This window comes from Triticum aestivum, chromosome 5D, assembly GCF_018294505.1.
Source record: "Triticum aestivum cultivar Chinese Spring chromosome 5D, IWGSC CS RefSeq v2.1, whole genome shotgun sequence".
Taxonomy (NCBI): domain Eukaryota; kingdom Viridiplantae; phylum Streptophyta; class Magnoliopsida; order Poales; family Poaceae; genus Triticum; species Triticum aestivum.
In genome coordinates, this window is record NC_057808.1 from 369,652,452 (window position 1) to 369,674,211 (window position 21,760).

The 21,760-nt window shown below is 45.1% G+C and overlaps 2 protein-coding genes and 1 pseudogene across 2 annotated transcripts; 2 read left to right on the forward strand and 1 right to left on the reverse strand.

Annotated features, from left to right (window-relative positions):
- The first annotated feature begins 3,063 nt into the window (after positions 1–3,063).
- LOC123121822 (7-deoxyloganetin glucosyltransferase-like) lies at positions 3,064–4,946 on the forward strand. The gene is made up of 2 exons (XM_044541889.1): positions 3,064–3,634; positions 3,722–4,946. The coding sequence occupies exons 1-2, from the start codon at positions 3,133–3,135 to the stop codon at positions 4,693–4,695; spliced, it is 1,476 nt and encodes a 491-aa protein (XP_044397824.1). The 5' UTR covers positions 3,064–3,132; the 3' UTR covers positions 4,696–4,946.
- Positions 4,947–5,067: 121 nt separating this feature from the next.
- Positions 5,068–9,830, reverse strand: LOC123121823 (cyclase-like protein 3). Its single transcript, XM_044541890.1, has 6 exons — positions 9,398–9,830; positions 8,512–8,556; positions 8,082–8,154; positions 6,664–6,761; positions 6,002–6,072; positions 5,068–5,488 (listed from the first exon to the last, which is right to left on the reverse strand). Exons 1-6 carry the CDS (start codon positions 9,780–9,782, stop codon positions 5,363–5,365), a joined length of 798 nt encoding a protein of 265 aa, XP_044397825.1. The 5' UTR covers positions 9,783–9,830; the 3' UTR covers positions 5,068–5,362.
- Positions 9,831–10,568: 738 nt separating this feature from the next.
- On the forward strand, positions 10,569–19,554 carry LOC123120630 (uncharacterized; annotated as a pseudogene).
- Positions 19,555–21,760: the final 2,206 nt, after the last annotated feature.

Genomic DNA, 21,760 nt, shown 5'->3' on the forward strand with positions numbered 1-21,760 from the left:
GTAGAAATCCCTCGCCATGGCTCGCATACCATCATCCTCCGAGCAACTGGATCCATCCGGTCGGAGAAGGCATTTTATTGTGTTCTTCCTTCTCCTATGAGATGCGCGATTCTGAAAATACTTGGTATTTTTATCACCAGCCCGCTGCCAATCCACTCTGGAACGCTGCCTTTGCATTATTTCCTCTTGAAGATAGAGTTCATGCAGCTGATTCCTAACCTCACGTAGCCTCTGCATGCTCCCAGGTGTTGGCTCCCTTTCTTTAATCTCATGCATGCAAGCCTTGAGTTGTTTAATCTGGATCCGCACTGAGCCGAAAATCTCCTTGCCCCACACCTGCATGCTACCCGACACCCGACGCAGCTTTTGCATTAACTCCCGCATGCATCCGGCTTTATAACCTTCCGCCTCCCACGCTTCTTCCACCATTGCTTCATATGCGTCATGCCTCGTCCACATCTCCTCGTACCGAAACCTGCGTTGTATATTTGGCCTCCTGTCAGCCTCTTCCCGAACACTGATGACTAGCGCGAGATGATCCGACTCCTCCGTCATGACATGCTGGACAGAAGACCCGGAGTACATATGCATGAAGTCACTTGTACAAGTAGCCCTGTCTAGCCTTACTTGCACGTTGTCCGGTGGGTCACGTTTATTATCCCATGTAAAAGGGTACCCCGAGAAACCCATGTCCGCCAGTGCGCACATGTCCAGACAATCCTTGAAGTCCTCCATTTGATTCAAATTTCTGGCGTTTCCACCACGTTGTTCTGCTTGGGTTAATGCCTCATTGAAATCGCCCGCGCACAACCATGGTAGATTATCCTGTCTCCTCAGGTATGCCAGTGCATCCCAAGTTTTCTTCCTCAGCTCCGTCCGCGGTTCACCGTATATCCCAGTGAACCGGAATGTTTTGCCTTCGTAACACACCTCCGCATCAATAAAATATTGGCTCCACGGTCTCACCGTAACTTGCACATCATCTCTCAACCACAAGGCTAGACCCCCACTTCGCCCAACACAGTTAACTGCAACTCCTTGTCTGAACCCCAGACTCCATTTTAGCTTATTCATCGGTTCAGATTTCTTTAAGGTTTCTGAAAGAAAGACCACCGCTGGGTTGTATGACCGTATGAGGTCCCGTAATTCGCCAACTGTCGAGTCCAACCCCAAGCCTCGACAGTTCCAGGCCAAGAGATTCATGGCGACCGGCGGCCCCGCCTGTCGGGGTCCGCCGATGTGGTATGTTTCTCAGATAACCGCTCAAACACCGAGCCCGTTTTCTGTCTCGTGTCCCGAACAAACACTTCCTGCTCCCCCTGCTTTACCTGCCCATCCTTGGCCACCCACACCTGTTTAGTCCTCCTCTTCCTACTTTCTTTATCTTCAAAACCCTGAGCATGAACATAGCTTGGTGGGGAGTAGTCTTGCCTAGGTTTCCTCCGGTAAGTGCCCCTCCTTCTATCTGCACCGTCATGTGCTCTTCCGCTCGAGGCTCCATCCTCCCATCTGCTATGCCCCTGCCTTTGGGGATACGAAAAGGGACCAATGTCTCTCCTCATATTGCCCGTGATTTTGCCTTGGGGACTCTCTCTTTGCCTCTGCTGATCCACTAGCTTACTCCGAAGGTCTTGCTCCCTACGTTGCTCCAAACCATGCCTGAGATCCTTCCTGTCTAAAAACTCCTCCCTCTCCCGTTGCTTGTTTGGGCTCGAAACTTCCTCTCCCCTCGGTCTGTACTCGGCGCCAGTGCGCGAGTCAGCCGAACGCGCAAACTGGGCATTTAGATTTCTTTTAGTTGGAACCTCCCGAACTACTGGCTGTCCAGTTCGGCGATTTTCGCTGTCTCCACTTCTACCGCTTGCAAAGCTGTTGCTAGAGCCTGCAGCAGCTCCTAGAGAGCCTTCCTTCGTCGGGTTGCCTCTTCCAGGGGACGCCCTGAGCCACCCACCCCACTGATCTGTAGATTCAACTGGTGGCTCACAAATTCCATTCACATGAACTAACCGTCCGCACTCAAAACAAAAATGAGGCATCTTCTCATAATGAAAGTCAAACCACTGTCCCTGCTTATCTTCCAGTGAGGATTTCAGATAGAAATCTCTGACCAAAGGCTCATAGACCGAAATTTTGGCTCTAACCCTCAGGTGCTGTCCTCTTGCTCTTCCCTCTTCATCAACATCCACCCTAATCACTTCTCCTAGCCAGTTGCCAAGAGCCTCTCCAAAAGCCTTCGTTCTCTTCCCTGGTGGCAGATCTCGGACTTGGACCCAAACCTCAATCTTATCAAACACCATCTCCGATGGCCGAACATTCTCCTCATACTCCTTGAGAATAAGGGCATTGAAATCATACTGCCACGGGCCATTAAACATGGCGTGCTTCCAGTCTCCTTCGCTGCCAAACTGAACCTCAAAAACATTACCACCCAGATCTCTGAACTTCGCCTCTCTGTGGAGGCCCCATGCTCTCTGCATCGATCTTTCCAGGATGGTTTTGTTTAGCGGCCGGACCGTGCAAGCTTTCCCTACTACCACCCACCTCCTGGGGTGTCTCCTCTCCTCCTCAGGGGGCCTCGAAGAAGATTCCTTCCGCCTCTTTGTCCAGAAGCATCATGTTACCTAACCTTGCAGACAGACTCGCGGCGGGGTCTGGTGTCTTGCTCTCAGCCGGGGATTTTGAGTTTCCCCTGCTAGCCGATCCATCTGACCTCTTTGGACACCGGCGTTGCCATTGCCGCCGCCACCATCGTGGCCTTTCCGTCCTTCGCCGCCGCTGCAGCCTTCTGGCCTGACTTCTCCGCCATCAGCCTTCCTGCTGATACGCGAGCACCACACCAGTCTGCAACCGAGGCAGTGCCGTCGCCACCCCAGCCACCACCAGATCCACACCACCCCCGCTCGGCAAAAAACCCTAACCCTAGCTCCCGAAGCCAATCGCCTTCCGTACCACCACCACTTGAGTTTCGGAGATAAGCGCACCTGGAGCACCACAGAGCTGCACCACGTTAAATGTGACCTCGTGTCATCATGTATGTTGCCGCTCAGCACAGCACTGCTGCTAACCACCCCTCCTCTCCACCTCTCTCTTTCTAGTTTCCAGTGAGCAGGGGGCCGTGCACCTGGAGCGGCCATGGCGACCGCGGCAGTTGCCGGCGCGGAGCAGCGCCAGCGTCACGCCGTGTTCTTCCCTTTCCCGGCGCAGGGCCATGTGAAGGCGGCGGTCGGCCTGGCCCAGCTCCTCCACCGTTGCCATGGCTTCCAGGTCACCTTCGTCCACACGGAGCACAACCGCCGCCGCCTCCTCCGCTCGCGCGGCCCCGGCGCGCTGGACGGGGTCCCCGGGTTCCAATTCGCCGCCGTCCCGGACGGCCTTCCACCATCCGAGGCGGACGCGTCGCAGGACATGGGCGCCCTGCTGTCCAGCATGGAGGCCTTGGTCCCGCACTTGAGGAGCCTCGTCTCCGGCCTGCTCCCGCCCGCGTCCTGCGTCATCTCCGACGTCGAGCACGTCCTGTATGGGTCCAAGGAGATGGGTATCCCCTGCGTCACCTTCTGGACGACCAGCGCGTTCGCCTTCATGGCGTCCCAGCAGTTGCAGCGGCTCGTGGATATGGGCATTGTCCCCCTCAAAGGTACATACATGCATACATCGATTGCTTTTGCTACGGAAAACAGTATTACTTACTAAATAAGTGTGCTGTGCTGGCTTTGGGAACCAGAGGCTGAGCAGCTGAGGAATGGATACCTGGACGACACGGTCCTGGACTGGGTGCCGGGGATGCCCAGCGACATCCGCCTCAGAGACTTCCCGAGCTTCGTCCGCACCACGGACCCCGACGACGCCATACTCAAAATCATCCTGAACGCAATGGCGTGCCACAGGACCACTCCGTCCGCCATCATCTTCCACACCTTCGACGAGATCGACCGCGAGGCCATGGCGGCCATGTCCACCATCCTGCCACCCAGCTACGCCGTCGGGCCACTGCCGCTCCTCCTCGGCCAAGTCTCTGGCGGCGGCGTGGTTGACACGACGCTGGAACCAGACCTGTCAAGGGTGAACCACGCCTGCCTGGAGTGGCTGAACGGCAAGCGGCCAGACTCGGTGCTGTACGTGAGCTTCGGGAGCATAGCGACGCTCACGAGCAGCCAGCTGGTGGAGTTCGCGTGGGGTCTGGCCAACAGCAAAATGGACTTCCTGTGGGTGATCAGAGACGATCTAGTGAGCGACGGCGACGGCCCTGCCGCCGCCGTGCTGCCACCGGAGTTCCTAGAGGAGACGAAAGCGAGGAGCCACGTGACGAGCTGGTGCCCGCAGGAAGCGGTGCTCCGGCACAAGGCGACGGGCGCGTTTCTGACGCAGTGCGGGTGGAACTCCGTCCTGGAGAGCCTCGGCGCCGGGGTGCCGATGCTGTGCTGGCCCTTCGGCGCCGATCAGTACACGAACGCAAGGTACGCCTGCTCCGAGTGGCGCGTCGGCTTGGAGATCGGCGGCGACGTCAAGAGGGGCGAGGTGGAGGCAGCCGTCAAAGAGGTGATGGAAGGGGACAAGGGAAAAGAGATGAAGAGGTTGGCGATGGAATGGAAGGAGAAGGCTGCCATGGCTGCACTGCCAGGTGGGCCATCTTGGGTAAATCTGGAGAAGGTGGTCAATGAGGTGCTTACTGTGGCTCCTGGCTCCTGCAAGGAGTAGGGACGTGGAATTATGACTAGGCTCCACTTGCAATAAATTGATGACAGGGCTGTGATCCATCATCTTTGTCGAAACATAATGGGCTGTTTATTTGCCAAGGAAACGAATACATATTTGCCAAGGTAACATAATGGGCTGTTCACCCAACTACACTCTTCAATGTAGCATATGACTCACTTGGTATTTTGGTAGCCGGCTTGGTCTGTATTGGCAATAAATTTGATGAAAGGGGAGCATGCCATGGCTGTGCTTTCGATCCATCTTTCTCCAAAATTAATCTTTGTCGAAACTTAATTGGTTATTCATTTGTCAAGAAAATGAATGTGGCTTAGGTGATCCATTATGTAGGAAGTACAATAGTGATCACCCAACTACACTCTTCAATGTAGCATGATTCATTTGGTATTTTGGTGTACCACCGAACATAGCGATTTGTAATCCCTCCCTTCTATAGCCCAAACTAAAGGTTCGGAGGGCACCCTAGAGGTTACACATTTGCACCCCTAGTCGTTTGTCGCTCCTTACTAAGCGTCAAAGTGCCACCATGTTTGTGGAGACATTTACAATACTCGTCCGCTATCAAAGATGGGGTTTTGTACACATCTCTAGTCTAGTTTATAAGAGTGCTTGCGGTATAAAACTAAATCGCAGCGGGATACAAGTGTCTTCACTTTATAAGGATGCATCTGATCGGCGAACCTTCCGCTCCACGCAACCGAAGTGGCAGGCAATGCAACGAGTATATCCCAGGTTTGACATTCTCCAGTTTGAGGCCCTCCACAAGAATGACATCCTGAAATGGAACCAAAGAACAGCAAAATATTAGGCATACGGTGTTTTATCCATCGCCGAAATCAACTGTTGGTGGCTAGTGCCAAGTACCCCCGTGGAGTAATACTCCATATGAAAGAACACAAGTACAAAAATTCTAGCTGGCCTCTTTGAAACTTGTTAGATCAACGTGAGCCAACATGCATGTTGAGAGTCCACGAAATTTTGTCACTGACCCAAAATTTAGAAGCTCAACCAGGAATATAAACGGTCCTAAACTCCTAATCCATCGAGGGGTATGGAAGAGGAGTGTCATCTAGGGAAGTACTCCCTCCGTCCCTATATTAGATGTAATAACATCTTATATCATGGGACAGAGGGAGTAACATAGAAGGCGGAAACGCAAGGAATATGAAGTTCGGAGCACAGGGAAAAAACAGAAAATACAATAAGAAAAGAGAGAAAAGAATGCAAACATAATTCAATTCGGCAATTATGAACTAAACAAAAATACTCCAAAGAAGTTTCTTCATACCCGGTTTTCGAGAAAAACTAAATGTGAAGGGATCAGGTCATCGAAAGCTGCAACGGACAAATAGTCTATTCCTGCAAAAATATGACAACAGAAGTTCAATACTTTTTCGAGAATAAAAATGAAGAGATAAATATAAATAGAGTTAATGCAGGACAAACTATTTAACCTGTCCAAGATGGAGAAGTTTGCACTGGAGGTAAATGCAATCCAAGTGAAAAGAACTCAAGATATGACTCCAAATTATGGCAATCCGAGAGAGGGGGAGAGAGAAATGAAGAACAAGTTTCCAGAGCTTGACAAAAGCCAAACAAAGGAGAACAGGGCTGATGTGTAAGGAGCAATAACAGAAACGCATATAGGAATTGGATGGAGCAGAAGGAATGCAATGATAATGAGATCATGGTCCAGGGGCTATGGAATGATAGAGTGCATGGTGTGTGGAGCACTGGGTGCGTCAAAACGCGACACTTCCAATCCCAGTATGCTAAATGCTAATGGTGCAAACAGAAACCACTATAGTTCAGACCACTGACACATGCAGACCCAGACAGTAATCAAGTGCACAAACTTAACATAGTTGCATACAGAACTAAGTAAAACATTAGTGTCAATAGATACAATGAAGGACCTCGTAAAAGGATGCAAAGCTAGTTGGAACTCACCGACAAGCTTAATATCCGTGTTGTCTACCAACCATTGGGCACCATCTTTCATAAAACCTACATAGCTTGTGTCAAACTCTTTCTTCCACATTAGGTTCCTGCATGTCAACAGTTTCACTGAATTAACTTTCCCAATTTATCACATTTTGCTCTACAGCTCGGCATAGTAAAGCACTTGGTGCAGTAATTTACTTCAAGAAATTGCATAATACTTCCTCTGTAAAGAAATATAAGTAAAAGGGAGGGAGTAGATAGTTAAAATAGAGGATACAAGATAATCTATAGAGAAAACAATTCAGGGGTTGTTTGAATCCAAAAGCACATAATTAGGCAGAAGGAAGACAGATATAGGGAAAACATATTCCCAGATAGATAAAGGTGGGCACTGAAAATACACGCCAATGTCCCGGTTAATAAATTTTATGCACTTATGTAGCTGACTACATAATATATTGATAAGTAAAAGGTCCATCCCACCCAAGATGTCTTGTCTAGACAAGGATAAGTAGGTACACAATGTACCCATTAAGGGTGCAGTCACCGGGTCTTCTGGGTGGATACAAATTGCAACAAAGACAAATTCGTTGGCAACCGGGGAATTATTTGAAGTTTTTCCCAAACCAAGGATGTAAAAAAGTAGTCATCACTAGTCTCTAGAATACAAAAGGACACACGTTTGGGCGCATGTTCGAGATAAAAACGAAGCAGTCATCACTTGTTTGCATCTACCAAAAATGTTTTTTGTAGCAGATGCAGACCTTTGGATTAGCATTTTCTAAACAAGGAAACCGCCTCTCAATTTGCTAGGCGAAGTGCAGTATTGTAAATCTTCAGAATTTAAAGCACTCCATATCTTTTATAGCAAACTCTTTTCTTTCTGGCTACAATAAGACACAGGCCCTATACTACCAGATAGGACATAGAGAATTAAATTAATTCTCATAGTTATTTTGCTAGCAGTTGGTTCATGTATTGCTGATGAATATCTCAGCTGAATCTCTTTCCAAATATTAGACATGCTATAAGTTAAGAATAAGCACTGTGTCAAATCATTGAAAATAGGTACATGGCCATATCAAATGCAAAATACCATTTGAGTGCAAACATCCAAAAATACACACTCTTTTGGATGACGGATAAAGCGGATGGTCTTAAGAAGGCTAAGTATGACAAGAGGTTTTTGAACATGCAACAAAGTTACTAAAAGTTACCCACTCATGTGATGCCAAAGACCTGCTGGATCTAGTACCTTTACTTTGTTAGTGTGGCAAAAGGTTTTTGAACATGAAATTCGAATGATGGCACTTAAATATCAGTTTGATGTTCCCCTGAGCGTAACGTGAAAAGAAGATGTTGATATCAAAATCTGTAAGAACGATTACCACAAATGAGCAGATAATTGGGTTAAAATCCATTACCTGTCAGTGTTTAATGTTCTGAAAAGTACCCGTTGAACTCCTTTAGGAATATGCAAAGATTCCATCGTTTTAGCTGCAATGATAGATCAGCTCAATATGTAGATTCCATGTCTAAATAAACAGATATTAAGGCATTAGATCAGACTTTGCCAAACATTAGTTAGATATGTTTGACTTCCTGTCGTCGGTGTTTGATTCTTTGACACATTTCCTTGATCATGTAGTTCACCTTCATAGACTCATGCTTTTTCTAATACTTGTGTAAGGTCTGGCCACCTATTTGTTGACCACAAAAGTTGTGACATGACTTAGCCAATCACACATGATCAGCATAATAATCCGCAGCAAGCAAAAAGTTAGGCTAAGTAAACAGCACTAGCCTTTTTATCACACTAACAAATAAGCGATGGGAACGAATAATAGATTATACCAGTAATATTTTGATCCCTTGGAACATCAACCAGCAGTGCAGGACCTAATAACACGAAACCAGTTGTTAGAATGGTATAAAACAATTGATATATGTACACCTAATTGTAACCCTGTGTGTAATGATTCAGATGTACACATCATATGCTACATAATGCCTTTTCTATAAATAATGGCATGTTCAATATGCAGCACCACTCATTTTTGCAAGCCTGAGGAATGAGCTATGATCGTGTACATGTAATGCTTGCAAAAAAAACTTACTTAGTCAACAACAGTTAACATGGTAATTTAGCCGACCAAGTAAGAAAATGTCTGAACCACTGGAACAGAGCTCTTATAGACTGGATGGTATCAGCACTTCTAAATCAAGCAAGTCAGGAACCATGATGTAGCAACATTTTCGGTTTCTCCAGTACCACTCCCTCTGTCCCAGAAAAATGTGATATTTCTAAAAATTCCCTATGGAGCTACTCTGACCAGAAATTTTCGGGTGGTACATTCAATGAACTGAATGGCTTTCACAGGAAATATTTTTTGGACCATCATGCTATACATGTTCCGCCGACGGCCTTCAATCTCCCACCAAGAACAGTAACGAAGCAGAAAAGTAGAGTTGCCATAATCTGCCTAATTTGCAACCTTCTACATAAGAGTGTTGTTCAATTCAGACAAATTCCAATCCCCAAAAATGAATTCGCATAGTAATTGGTTACAGTGCTCCAATTGCATGTAACTCGATCCCTGCCTGGCAACGCAAACATCCAACAGAGTGACACGTTTGGAACGGCCACCGCTTCACTGGTACAGTGGTACTACGGAAATTGCTATGGAATAAAAAAAGGAAAAAAAAGGAGGAGGAGGCGGCGGCGGCGGAGTGAGCTCACCGTTGAGGACGTCGAGGTCGAGGGTGTCGACGTCGAAGCCAGCGTCGAAGTAGTGCTGGAAGACGTGGCCGGGGGCGTCGACGTGGGTGCCGGTGTGGGTGGGCATCCGCATCTCGGAGTTGTTGGCGAGGGAGCCGTTGCGCATGGAGGCGGGCAGCCACAGGAACTGGCCCACCCCGGCGCTGGACTCCCACGAGGGCATGTCCTCCCGGTAGTAGTGGGTGATGTCCAGGATGCGGCCCCCGCCGTGCGTCTCCCGGCGCTCCGGCGCCAGCGCGGGCTCCGCGGCGCACGACGCCGGCTGGCTCGGGTAGGCCGGATGGGCGCACGGTGCGGTGGCGGCGGCGAGAGGGAGGAGGAGGAGAGGAGACGCCATTTGGGGCATCGGCGTCGCGGATATGTGTGGGCTAGTAGGTGGTGCTACTTCAGTCTCGCTCTCGCAGCACGTTTTAACTGCTCCCACGTTTCCTGTTGCGGCTTGCGAGTAGTGATCTCTGCTGAACTGCTAGGCAATTTTGGATTTGCATATTGGAGTACTGCGTTCGTTCGTAATTTATCATGTTTTAGAGCATAGGCGCTCGCGCGCTAAAATAGTTTTAGTGCGTCACTGTAGCATTTTTAGCGCGCGGATCCAATATTGGTTTAGCAGATACTTAAAAACGCGCGTCTAAAAAAACATGCAGTGCAAATGGTGAAGCGCGAGCCCAAATTTACATCTTCTGATAGCGTTTTTTAGTGCATGACCAATCTTTTTGCACGTGTACTATTTTACAACTTCTGCTGGAGTTATCCGGCGCTTAAAAAACTTAAATTTTAGCGTGCGAAGTAGTTTTTGTGCGCCTGTTGGAGATACTCTTAGGCATGACAACCTCTCTGGTATTCTTTTTGTTTCTGGCACATTTTCTATTTTTCAGTTGCTTGATTTTTTTCACAGATGGATGGGGCGGTGGCCGTGGAGACATTTGAGACGTAGTACTAGTAATCCTCTGCTACCTTCCTCTCATATCAAGTGTCACTTAAATGGAGTACTATATCATTTTTTTTAGACGAAGTATTATATCATTGGTAGCAAATCAGATGATTGATTCTTACTTAACTCGGTACTTCAAGGGGAATTGGGATGTGTTAGCTGGCCCGTTTCGTGGGCCGTTTTTGTCAGCGGTGGGGAGCCATGGACCCGGGTTGTTGGTGAGCGGGAAGGTAGGTCTTTTCTGCTTGATGGTTCTCTTGCTTGACTAGTATAAATTCGTACCTGCAATGCAGGTTGATATTACGCGGTATATTAATTGCATGTAAATATTAGGTAGAATATTATTTGCATGCTGATTATGTGATTAGCATTGGAATTGACATTTGATATGATATTAACGGCACGCTAAACGTGTTAAGTGCTCGCCATTGAAGCAACCTGGGTTGTTGGATTGATCTGGTTTGATGGCCAAGATTTGTTGGATCTGTCTCGTTGGGTCTTTTTATATTGGTATCTCTACTCCTAATGTCTCAGTTGGTAGTCTCCGTTCCGGGTTTATTTTCGTCCCACCATTTTGGATTGATCTGGGTTTTTTTCGTCAGTTTTTTTCGTCCGGTGCACTCTGTTGGTTTTCCCCCTCGGCATCGCTCGATCCAACTCCTCCCTCTCCCTCGGTCTCGCCTCTCCTATCGCTCGCTCGGTCCTCTCTAGGGTTCACCGCCCGCCGCCGTCCCCCGCCGCCCTGCTCTGCTGTTGCCCCTCCCTCTCCATCTCTTCCCCTCGCGGGCATCACCATGTTCCCCCGTCCAACAAGATCATCCATGCCGCAGACTGCGTCTCCCGCTGGTTCCCGCTCCCGCCCTTCTCCGACGACGCTGAATCTGTCCGCTTCGAGCCCTTCCCCTGCTACACCGTCGAGCGCATGACCGGCGCCAAGCCCCTCGTCCTTGCCCTCCCCTCCCCATCCTCCGGCTCCACGGAGGCCGCGGACGTGGCCGCAGTCCCGGACCTCTTATACGTGGCGGAGAAGGCGAGGGCGAGGACGCACGATGTGCCCAGGGAAGACGAGGAGGCAAAACTGAGTCTCATGGCAAGGGTGGGCAAGGTCCTGTTCCAACGGTTAGTCTTCTTCTATGCGTCCCACCATTTCCAGTTCTTGGATCTCTGCTTCGTATCACAACTCACATAGCATTGTGATTAACGCGCGCCACCACCCAGCTTTTGTGTTGGTGGATCGCCCGTCTCCCTGGACGTCGTCCGCGACCTCGCAGAGGCAGGGACAAAAGGGTCCAAGAGCCCAGTCCGTAAAACGTTCCATACGAATCTGCCCAGTGATTTCTTGGATGACATGGAGTGATTCGCTGTGGAGAGGATGGGGCTGGAGTTCGTTTCAACAAAAGAGCACTACCATGTCAAGGTTTATGCGTCTAACAATTTGATAATTATCCCCTGGTTGTTGCTTAGACGAGTGTGAATTGACTTTGCGGCCTGTAAATATCTTATAGGTGGTCGACAAGCAGGGAATGGTTTCCAAGATGTCTTGCAAATGCATTGTGCAAGAAGATGGGAAGCTTGCAATCGACAAGGTGTGCTTACCATGCTATCCTTTCCCGCACATTTGATCAGAACTCAGGGTCACAGTTAACTTTTAGCACTACCATGCATTGATTATATGGGTATCCATGCTAAATAGTACTACTAAATAGTGTGAAATATCAGGATTGTGCATGGTTTTATTCTTTTACGACTGACAATGGAGAACCCCGAGACTGTAGAAGGCATGTCGTTTGATTCATGCCAAGAAGCGTACAAACAGTATAAGCTATTCGCTTGGGAGAATGGTTTCGGAATTCATCTGGAAAGCCGAGATGAGGGCATGCACGTTACTAGTTGATGCACAAAATTGTGTGCTGGTGCTAGGTCAGTTACATAGCGTCAACCTTGAAATTGTAGTACAGAGGAACCAATTCGTATTTTATTACATGAACCCCACATGGATGTGCACCATCTCTTTACAAAAAACTCATCCTTTTTCTTATTATGCATTTCTGGCACCTTAACAATTTTTGCCAACAGAAACAAAGAAAAAACAATGGGGGGGGGGGCATCTCGAGATTGAAGCCTGTGAAATTTATACAAGCGCGATATACAAAAAGTTTGAAGATGAGTTCTACAAATGAAAGTCCTTGGCTGTGTGTAGATGCATCAGTGAAACTGAATGTGAAATTGAATATGAAGTTAAGTGTGCGCGTCCAGAATATTTTCAGGCATATGGGAATGTTGTGCGGACATTCTGTTGGTTCTAGACAATTGAAAGCAGTGCTACAATCCAAATTTAGCCAATCCCCTCTTCTACGCCGGCGTCCTCCTCCGATCTGTTGCATCACAGTGGGACGAGTCATGGCGATGGTGACGGCGGCCGGCATGCTATGGGGCTAGCTGGTGGGGGCGGCAGCACACGACGACCGCTCGTGTTGAGGCGCACGTCCAGTGCTTGCGACAGTCGTGGATGGTGGCGTACAAGACCCGCGGTTCGTGCCGATGTGCAAGATCAACATGACCGTCGCCGCCACGAGATTCATTGTCAAGGTACATGTCTTCTCCTCTGAGTTTGGCTTCACGCTCTCCCAGTTTCTCTTCGAATTCGTGTGTTGATCTTTGAACCAGAAATTAAGTTTGTCTATTTCTGAATTCCTAATGTTATCTCTTGAGTTCATGTGTCACTCATGTATTGCAATGCAACATTTTATTTCTAAGTTCTGAACCTGAATTTTGTGCATATAGTTGCATTTTGTCTTGGCCTCAGGCTTCATAGTAAGAAGAAACAAATGAACTCTGCTATCTTCTACCACTTCATTTAGTAGATTGCATACTCTTCTTGCTAACATGAATGGTCGTACAATACAATATGCAGAATCACACAGGGGAGGAAGTACAAGAAGCTTTTCTGGATCTCGACGATTTCACCTCTGGTCTCAATTATCTTGTCTGCGGCCATGGTCTATGCCACGAAGGGGACAAGCACGGCGTGAAGATCATCCACGAGGTGCACGACGGCCTGAACCCGAGCTCCGTCAAGCTGATATAGCTCAACGGCACCTACACCGCTGAATTCGCCAAGATCACCATCATCTGCGCGGTTATTGTGCTCATGGTAAATCATCATCGTACACAATTCAGCACGTGTTTGTTTTCATGGCGAAATGCAGGTTGAACTGACCAAACAAGTTTGTGCATGTTGCCTGTTTCAGGAAGCCATTGTTGTTGGACAATCTTTCGCCACGGTTAGATGGTACAAGCTCGATGCTGAACACCGGCCATACAAGTCACACGCATCGATATGTCCTTCCTCTGCTTCATCAATGCGACTTTCATCAAAGAAAGGTGCCAACATGATCAAAGAAAGCAAACCTCGCATTGTCTAAAGTTCGATGTAAGTGCTCACATAGGTGTTGTTAATTCAGGATCATGGAATGGGTAAGGGCTGAAGTGGATACATCCAATGAGAAGGTCAGGGAAAGGGTGCAATCAGTTGTCTTTGACATGTCAAGTAAGCTCCTACAGGGAAGTTTGATAATTGCTAAACTTATATAAAAATCCAAAGACATCTCCGATTCAGTTATGATTCTGGTCTGCAGACGTGGTGAACATTGACACTTCAGGACTCGTGGGATTGGAAGAAATTCACAAGGATCTAGCATCCCTGGGCATACAGGTGAAGTGATTTACTAATGGGCATCATATTGTACTTTCGTCAAAAAAATTCTCCAAGTCAATGGAAAGAGTAGACCTACATATAATTTAGAATGGTTTCAGTTACTGCTTGCATATACTATATGAATGCCCTTTGTTCAGTTAGGATCAACTTTGTTAGTTCACGTGCTCTGTTGGAAACCAGCCCTAATGTGTATGCTAGAACAATACAACCAGTGCAAAAAGCACATCTCATATGTCAGGAACCACACACATGGTAGGGGATATTTTATGAAGGGTGGGAGCATGAGCACCTTGTGTGTGGGAGCACCTGATATTCTCCCATATTCTTAGATACGGAAGCTACAGCCTACATAAGCAAGCTATGTATTAATTATTCAATCAGAAAAATATCTTATGCATATTATGGGTCTTTCTCATGAAATCTTGTACATCCAACAGTTTCACAGGAACAAGTCAGTGGCAGTAAAAGTTGAAGCTCCTTAGTCAGGTTCGTTCAGGTGAGTACCTTTCCTGATACAAGAATTAGCACTGAGAATGTTTTTAGAGGTAAATTAGCACTGACATTTCTGTATATTTACAAGCAATGGGGCATACATTAGTTGGTTGTTTGACATTAATCGAGTTTAACGTATACTTATAGATTTCTCGTACACGTACACATATGTAGTCACCTGAACGAACATCCTGCGCGTGTTGTACGTGGCCGGTACGGCGGCCCTGACGGGGAGCGAGAACCGCCACTGGAACGCGGCGGTGAGCCCCTCGGTGAAGACCTGCGCGGAGAGCAGGAACGTGTGCGGGGCCGCGGCGGCGATCCCCGTGGTGTCCCCGGACCGGAGGCCGTCGAGGATGTAGAGCGCCGGGAGCGCGGCGCCGACGAGGAACCCGCCCACGATGTGCGCGGCGAGGAGGAGGCGCTCGGGGCCGAGGAAGATGGGCTCAGACGGGTTGGGCTTCCCGGGGCGCTGCAGGAAGGTGATCGTGGCCAGGAGGAGTAGGTAGGGGAGGAGCAGGCCGATCGATCGAACCGTAAGAAAAGAAATCTAAATTATGTTATATTTCTGCGGTTATTTTCAATTTCGATGGTGGAAACGATTTAAGGATAAGTTGGAGGAATGGCTCGAATATGTTTTATAAGCTTTAAAAATAGTGGGTGGTTTGAGGTAGTGCATCATTTGCCTTTTATCTGAACACTTGCAGCCAAAAAATTTATCGCACCGTGAGTTGTTTTGTGCACATGTTGCGTTCTGTGTAGATATGGATGAGAAACTTCCGTGCCTACAACATTATTTGTGTCTGACCCTGTCCGAGGATCCTGTGGCATGCTCTGATTTGTTTCAGAGTGTGGATGTTCCGATGCTGTGCATCGTGTGCTTCCGAGGCAGCAGAAGGTTGTACACATATCAACGTCTATGGGTGAAGATATCCTACCATATCTAGAACCTGTTTGATATGCAGATTAGTCACGCTTTTGCAGAGCAGTCCTCATAAGCTGCAAGATACATGCATGGTTCGTATGGTTCATTACTCATAACTAATCTATATGTCAAAACTTGGACAACTATTTAGCCCTTGAATTATCTTATAAATTGACAATGATGATGTTTTGATGCAGTCTGCAATTTTGGTTTTGTAGCAGCTGCGGTAGAACAGGATTTTATCCCATATCCAGAGAAGGTTCTTGAAATGAGGAAAGGCTTTATTGTGCTCGGCAAGGATGATGATTTTTGTGCATGAGCTAGGACTAGCAACAGCAGTTGGCGGAACCAGGATGGAAGTCATATTGCCTCCTTTTATTGAAGCTGCTATTTCAGTGAGTCCTAATTCCACTACTTCAGAGTTCAGACAACCAAAAGGCTTTAGCGCAATTATTTATGCTCTTCATGTTTGAAGGGTTTTGGATTGGATTATAGCGAGCTAATGTAGTACTAAGGGATATAGACAACAAGGTCCACCTAGACCATAAATCACATTGTTTGTGACATCAACACATCCAATTGTAACTGTAGTCCCTCATTTGTATGACGTTACAGCCAACATTTAACACCCACCGTTCGTAATATATACATGATATCCACTGACCAAATCCAGATATATGGAATCCCAGAATCAGTTCTGCAACTTGAGCAAGGTATGTGGTCATCTAACTTAATCCTTGCATACAGTAGAAGATCTATCCTACAAACATATATCATCTACTTTTCTGAATTTCACTGGCATCCCTTAGCTGTGTTTGTGGGTCGAAAACATGTGTATACTACACTTTGCGCAGGCAGCATCCCTAGAGAATATATTGCAGGGTGTTATGTACCTAATAAACATCTGATAAATAGAGGCATTTTCTTTCATCTCGATCCGAACACTCCTATTTGGTGTTGGTGCTCTTTCTAAGTAACTGTATGTTCAAGAATTGATCCAAATTTAAAGGATAAGAAAGTTTACATTTTCTTATAGGGCTCAGACCGAATAAAGTCTGATCAGGTTTGCTACTGTGTTGTTTGTAATATAAAAACAACCATAATTGTGGAGGAGTGAGTCATTCTCATGAGGATTTGTTTGCCTAATAGTAGAATTCCAATTGCTTTTGGATTTGTATGATGCAGCTTACATACTCCCATCACCCAGTAACATATCAATATCAGTTATTGCATCGTACCGGGTTTATATTATGCATCCCTACTGAAAGTTTCATTGTTAAATAGAAACAAAGATTACAATTATAGATGATAGATATATGTAATTGTGCGATGCATTCTCACTGCTTCCAGTAGATACTATCATTTCAGAGTTCACCTAAAATTTGCAATGTTCAAATTTTTGGGATCAAAATACAACTTTTTTTAAATTTAAGCCAATATAAAGTGTGTGCAGGTTGACTTTTAAACATTTTTGCTTACAAGAAGCTTATCAGTTGTAATGTTTAGCACCTACATAACCTGATAGTCCTGTAGTGACTTGGGATTGGCGATTAAAGAAACATGGGTATCAAGCATATTAATGTGGGAAGTAGATATATAATATGTTATAAAGGAGAAGACAAGTAAATATTGAGTGTGAAAGATCAGTATGATTTTTTTACTATCATATGAATTATTGAATTTAATCTGGTATTCAACCCCTCAACATTATATTTAATACATGCTACTACACCATTACTTATCTCTACTATAAAAGGAGAATTTGACAAGTAATCAAGCAAGTCAGCACTATCGTCGATGGAAGTTGTCGTGCGGAGATGGAAGTTGACAAGTAATTTTCTCCATGAAGTTGATCTGATGCGAAGCTTGTGCCAGATAAAAGGTTAATTGAGTTCTCATCTCCAATATGTTTGCATTCTAACTATCCTTGTTGATTCAGTGGTTCCATGATGCTACATTTCGCTTGTTTTTCACCTCTTGATGCTACTATGGACAGAAGGCGTTTGCTAATTTGCACATTTTTTTCTTCTGATAAACTGTGCCAATATCACCTGTAATATAAAAGTTGATTGATACTTTTCATTTTATATTGATGTGCTCTCCAGCGAGAACAATTTTTTTGACTGGATGTGTTTAATTAGATATGCTCTTTTATTTGTGCGAAGTTGTTCAGACTTTTCTTTGATTCATTATTTTAGCTGCATCAAAAAGGAGTATGAGTAATGTTTGGTTCCATGCAGGACCAATGAAGGAAGAGAAGCAAATCACAACCCTTTAGTTCATGGTCTAGGAGCAGGAAGGTACACATCCATCTTTGTGATATTCTGATATGAATAAGCATAGTACTACGTACAGAATCTCTCAATTGTGTAGATAGGTCATCAAGTAATGGTTAGTAATTCATACTTCTGCTTCACCTTTCAGTTAATTATCCGCTTTCAAGTATTTGTTGCCGAAGTGAGCATCTAATTGCAGGAATTCTATGAGGTAACCATCTCAATCTTTTTGTCACAAGGCTCTTACGCGGTAGAGATTTTTGCTTGGTCATAAATGAATTAGTTCCATTCTTTGACAGTAAGAGAATGGAGCCAGATGGAGGAACATCAACATTGATGCCAAAAGTTCCATTCTCTTGTTGTAGTAGTGTATTAATTGGAAGAATATTTTGATGATGTTGATTGCTTTCTGTTCTCAACTTTTCATCATTTTAGATCACTTTCTGGATAGTTCAATACTATATTTTCGGGGTTAACTGTAACATTATGTGAATATATGTTTATTGTTATAAAATCAATGTTCATCAGCAATCAGCCTTCTAACTAAATAATATTTTTCGCAAGGACTTCTCTACACCGGTACGGTCTCTCGCTGGTACACGATTTGAGGCATAGGAGGGAGGGGCACGTTGCGATGTCGTCTTCGGTCACGGCTATAGCTTATGAGAAGAATGGGATTTATGCTTGGCAGACTGCCCCGTGGTTATCAAGTCATTATTGCCGCCTCCGCTTCCCAAGTTGCCTCGGCTTGCTGTTGGTGTGTGCTGCTTCTGCAGCCCCTGCCGGCCGCCTCTTAGGTTGGTTTTTGCTGCCACTACTGAAGTTTCCATTGCCTCGGCAAGGTGTCGTCGTCTTACTTGCAAGGCACACATTGCACCGCGGGCAACATCTTGCTATTCATGGCCACTCATGTCAAAGCTGGGTTCCAGTTTGACGACCTCTCTACCAAGTCTCCATGTTCTTATTTCCTGTACTTTTTCCATCTGCTGTTATATTCTCTTGCAAGTACGGCTTATCCAGTTTGATGTCATGTTGCTTTGGCAGTTGTGACATATGTGCAGGATAGATAATGTTTCATTGGTAGCGCACACAGTGCATCTAGAGAAAACAATTGCTTTCATCGGCAAACATGGATATATTCTTAAGTGGACATTTAGCTAGAATACATATGCATTTTCCATATACTTCAAAGTTTTATCTCTCAAGGGAGCTGCATTTTTTTTGAGAAAGGGAATAACACATATTGGTTGTTTTCATTGTATTAGCCACCTCTATTGTGCGTCTCAATCATTTAAATTTTGGGCATTGTACTATCATGCATCAGTTTTGCAATAAATTTGTAGAAGTTTTTGCCCCCAAGAATATAATGAGAAATATTTGCTGCAACCAAACTTTGTTGAGCATGTCTATTAACACTTTCCCCTTCTCCTATTAGATGTAATGATCTAGACCAAAACAACCCTCATGTATATTGATACTATACTAGAAGGCCACCGAAGAATTTTACAGAACAAGAGAAGATGGCGTGCACCATATCTTTAAGATGACTTCCCACACCATGTGGCACACACTTTTCGGTTTTACTTTAGTGCAATTGCCATGTATGTAAGGGATGCAATTAGGCTGAATATTGCAATTGTAGTTTTTTCTGAACTTTTTCAACATCCCAGCATTAGTAAAATACTCCCCCATTCCATAATGTAAGACGTTTTTGCAAGCTATATGTTTGTTATACATTATATTGCTAGAAATCAATAATTTACTCTTTTTGACTAATATTGTGTTTTAATAGTCCATTTCCTGTGTTTCAAAGGGCTGCAATAGTGAATAAAGCAAGAGCAACACCTTATTTGTCGCAACAAGAAATTCTATACATTTTGGACAATTCTTAAATTCGTCCATATGAGCAACTTGTTAAACAATGTCGCCTGATGTGCCCTATAAGAATATGTTAGGCGCAATTGAAGTTATACCAGTAGAGCAGTTTCCCCCGTTGCAACGTATTGGCACTTAACTATATGTTTATATGTTTAGTTTTGCATATTAGATATCAGAACTCATGGCTCGATAATGCTTTGGAAATGCCGATTGACAAAGTCATTGATGTAACTATGATGGACTGGACTAAAAACCCATCGAGTTTTACGCAATCAGAGGAGATGCATACAAATATATTTTTTTGTATATATGTTGCACATCGACAAGGCTCCTGGGGCAATGTCGTTGGAAGGGGCCAAAAATTCACCGACTTTGATACAACAAATGTTGGTATATGTATATGCAATCAATGCTCATGAGAAAGCTACTAGATAGTTGAAGCCTTCTTGAGAAGGCAACACACTCGAGATCGAGAGAGAGTGAGGGAGGGAGAGGGGGGAGAGATCGAGGGAGTGATGGAGGGAGAGGGAGGGAGGAAGGAGAGACAGATCTTGCAGGTATACACTGGTAGGTCAACCATGTTATCAAATATAAATTGGATTTGGTGGTAACTCACCAATGTGTTTGTAGTCAATCTATCAGATGTGTTGTAGAAATGTTCTTCGATAAATATGATTTTTAACTCTTGATATTTTATTATGGTTGTAAATTTATCCTTTTACATGTCATTCCAAGAAACATTTTAGTTGCGAGAAGTAAGAAATGTAGAATAAGAGAACATTTTAACGGTAAAAAAGAAGTCGCCAAAGTAGCCCGTAGCAACGCACGGGGATTCTATTAGTTATTACTAGCAGTACAGAACAGAAGCAACCATGGCTAAACCATTACAAGATATGAAATAAACACGTACGACTAAGATACTACGCTGACTTGTTCTTCAGTTCCCAACATTTGGTCTAGGCGGAGCGAGGCCGTTCGGAGTGAAGACGGGCAGCATAGGCAATGGAGATCCGATGCAAATTAAGAATGAAACGTTGATTGGTATATGACAATCTGCTTTTGTTTCTGCTCTACATTTTCAGAAACTCTGAACGAAGCTGGTGCACATTGGTTCTGGGTTGGTATATTTCCTTATGTAGCCTTTGTTCAGGTAAATCAGACAGAGATGGGGACTATAGGTGGCCTCTCTTTTTACCCATCAATGGTATTGTTAATGAGTCTAACAATGAACTGACTACATCTCCATCTTTTTACCTTTATTACCAGAGAGATTCTCGAAGGTATAAAATATTACGTCAGCACTTTAAGTCTCCCATTTTGGTTGCCGTGATTTGCAATTTGTGTGTGGGGGCAGTAGTAAGCTCTTGTGCAGTTACGTTGTTGCCAGGTGCTACATTCTCCTGTGATTGTTCAAGCGAAGGTTCTCAAAAACAGCATAGCCATTTATGTTGCTTCTATTAGGTGTGGCTGACAAAGACGGGGGGCGATTTGGGCACGCGAAAGTCCCTTAAAATCGAGACAAATCCTACGTTGGAACCATCTCGATGTTCTTCGCCAGCTTCGTCGCATCGAGCCTGTGTATATACTATTGGATCTTGAAGCCCCAAGTCATTTTCTGTTCCCATGATTATTTAGCAAATGCAGAAAACATTGTCGATTATATTATATGTATATTGTTGGGTAGTAGTTTTTCCCACTAGATCTGAATATTAGGAAGGATATATCTTGTAGCTGGTCAGATTCAGAATCATGTCGTGATTTCTTAAGGGCCTAATGATTGTTGTTGTTTTTTCCTTTCAAAAGTTAAAACTCCTAGCTGGTTATCGTAACTATCATAATTGTACAAGCAAGATTATCAGAATAACTAAGCAACTATTTCTTTAGATTAAGTACAGAGTTTAGGGTGGTTTTTTTTTGCAGATTTATAGTGCCTATTTTTTAGGAGATTTATAGTGCCTAATTTGAATCAACAAGGACAATGATATTGCAAGGCTTGAAATTTTAGACTCACTTTCTATGCCAAGCTGGAAAATTGACATGCCTTATGATTATATATGCAACCAGTAATTTTTTTTGAAATGCCAGTGGCAACGCATCCGTTACA

Bases quoted from the DNA above. Each gene is read 5' to 3' on its own strand.
- LOC123121822 (XM_044541889.1), top strand. From the start codon at position 3,133: ATGGCGACCGCGGCAGTTGCCGGCGCGGAGCAGCGCCAGCGTCACGCC. The intron at 3,635-3,721 runs GTACATACATGC...TTTGGGAACCAG, and splicing joins GGGCATTGTCCCCCTCAAAG to AGGCTGAGCAGCTGAGGAAT.
- LOC123121823 (XM_044541890.1), bottom strand. From the start codon at position 9,782: ATGCCCCAAATGGCGTCTCCTCTCCTCCTCCTCCCTCTCGCCGCCGCC. The intron at 6,073-6,663 runs GTGAGTTCCAAC...ATATTTTTGCAG, and splicing joins CACGGATATTAAGCTTGTCG to GAATAGACTATTTGTCCGTT. The intron at 5,489-6,001 runs GTATGAAGAAAC...GTTCCATTTCAG, and splicing joins TAGTTTTTCTCGAAAACCGG to GATGTCATTCTTGTGGAGGG.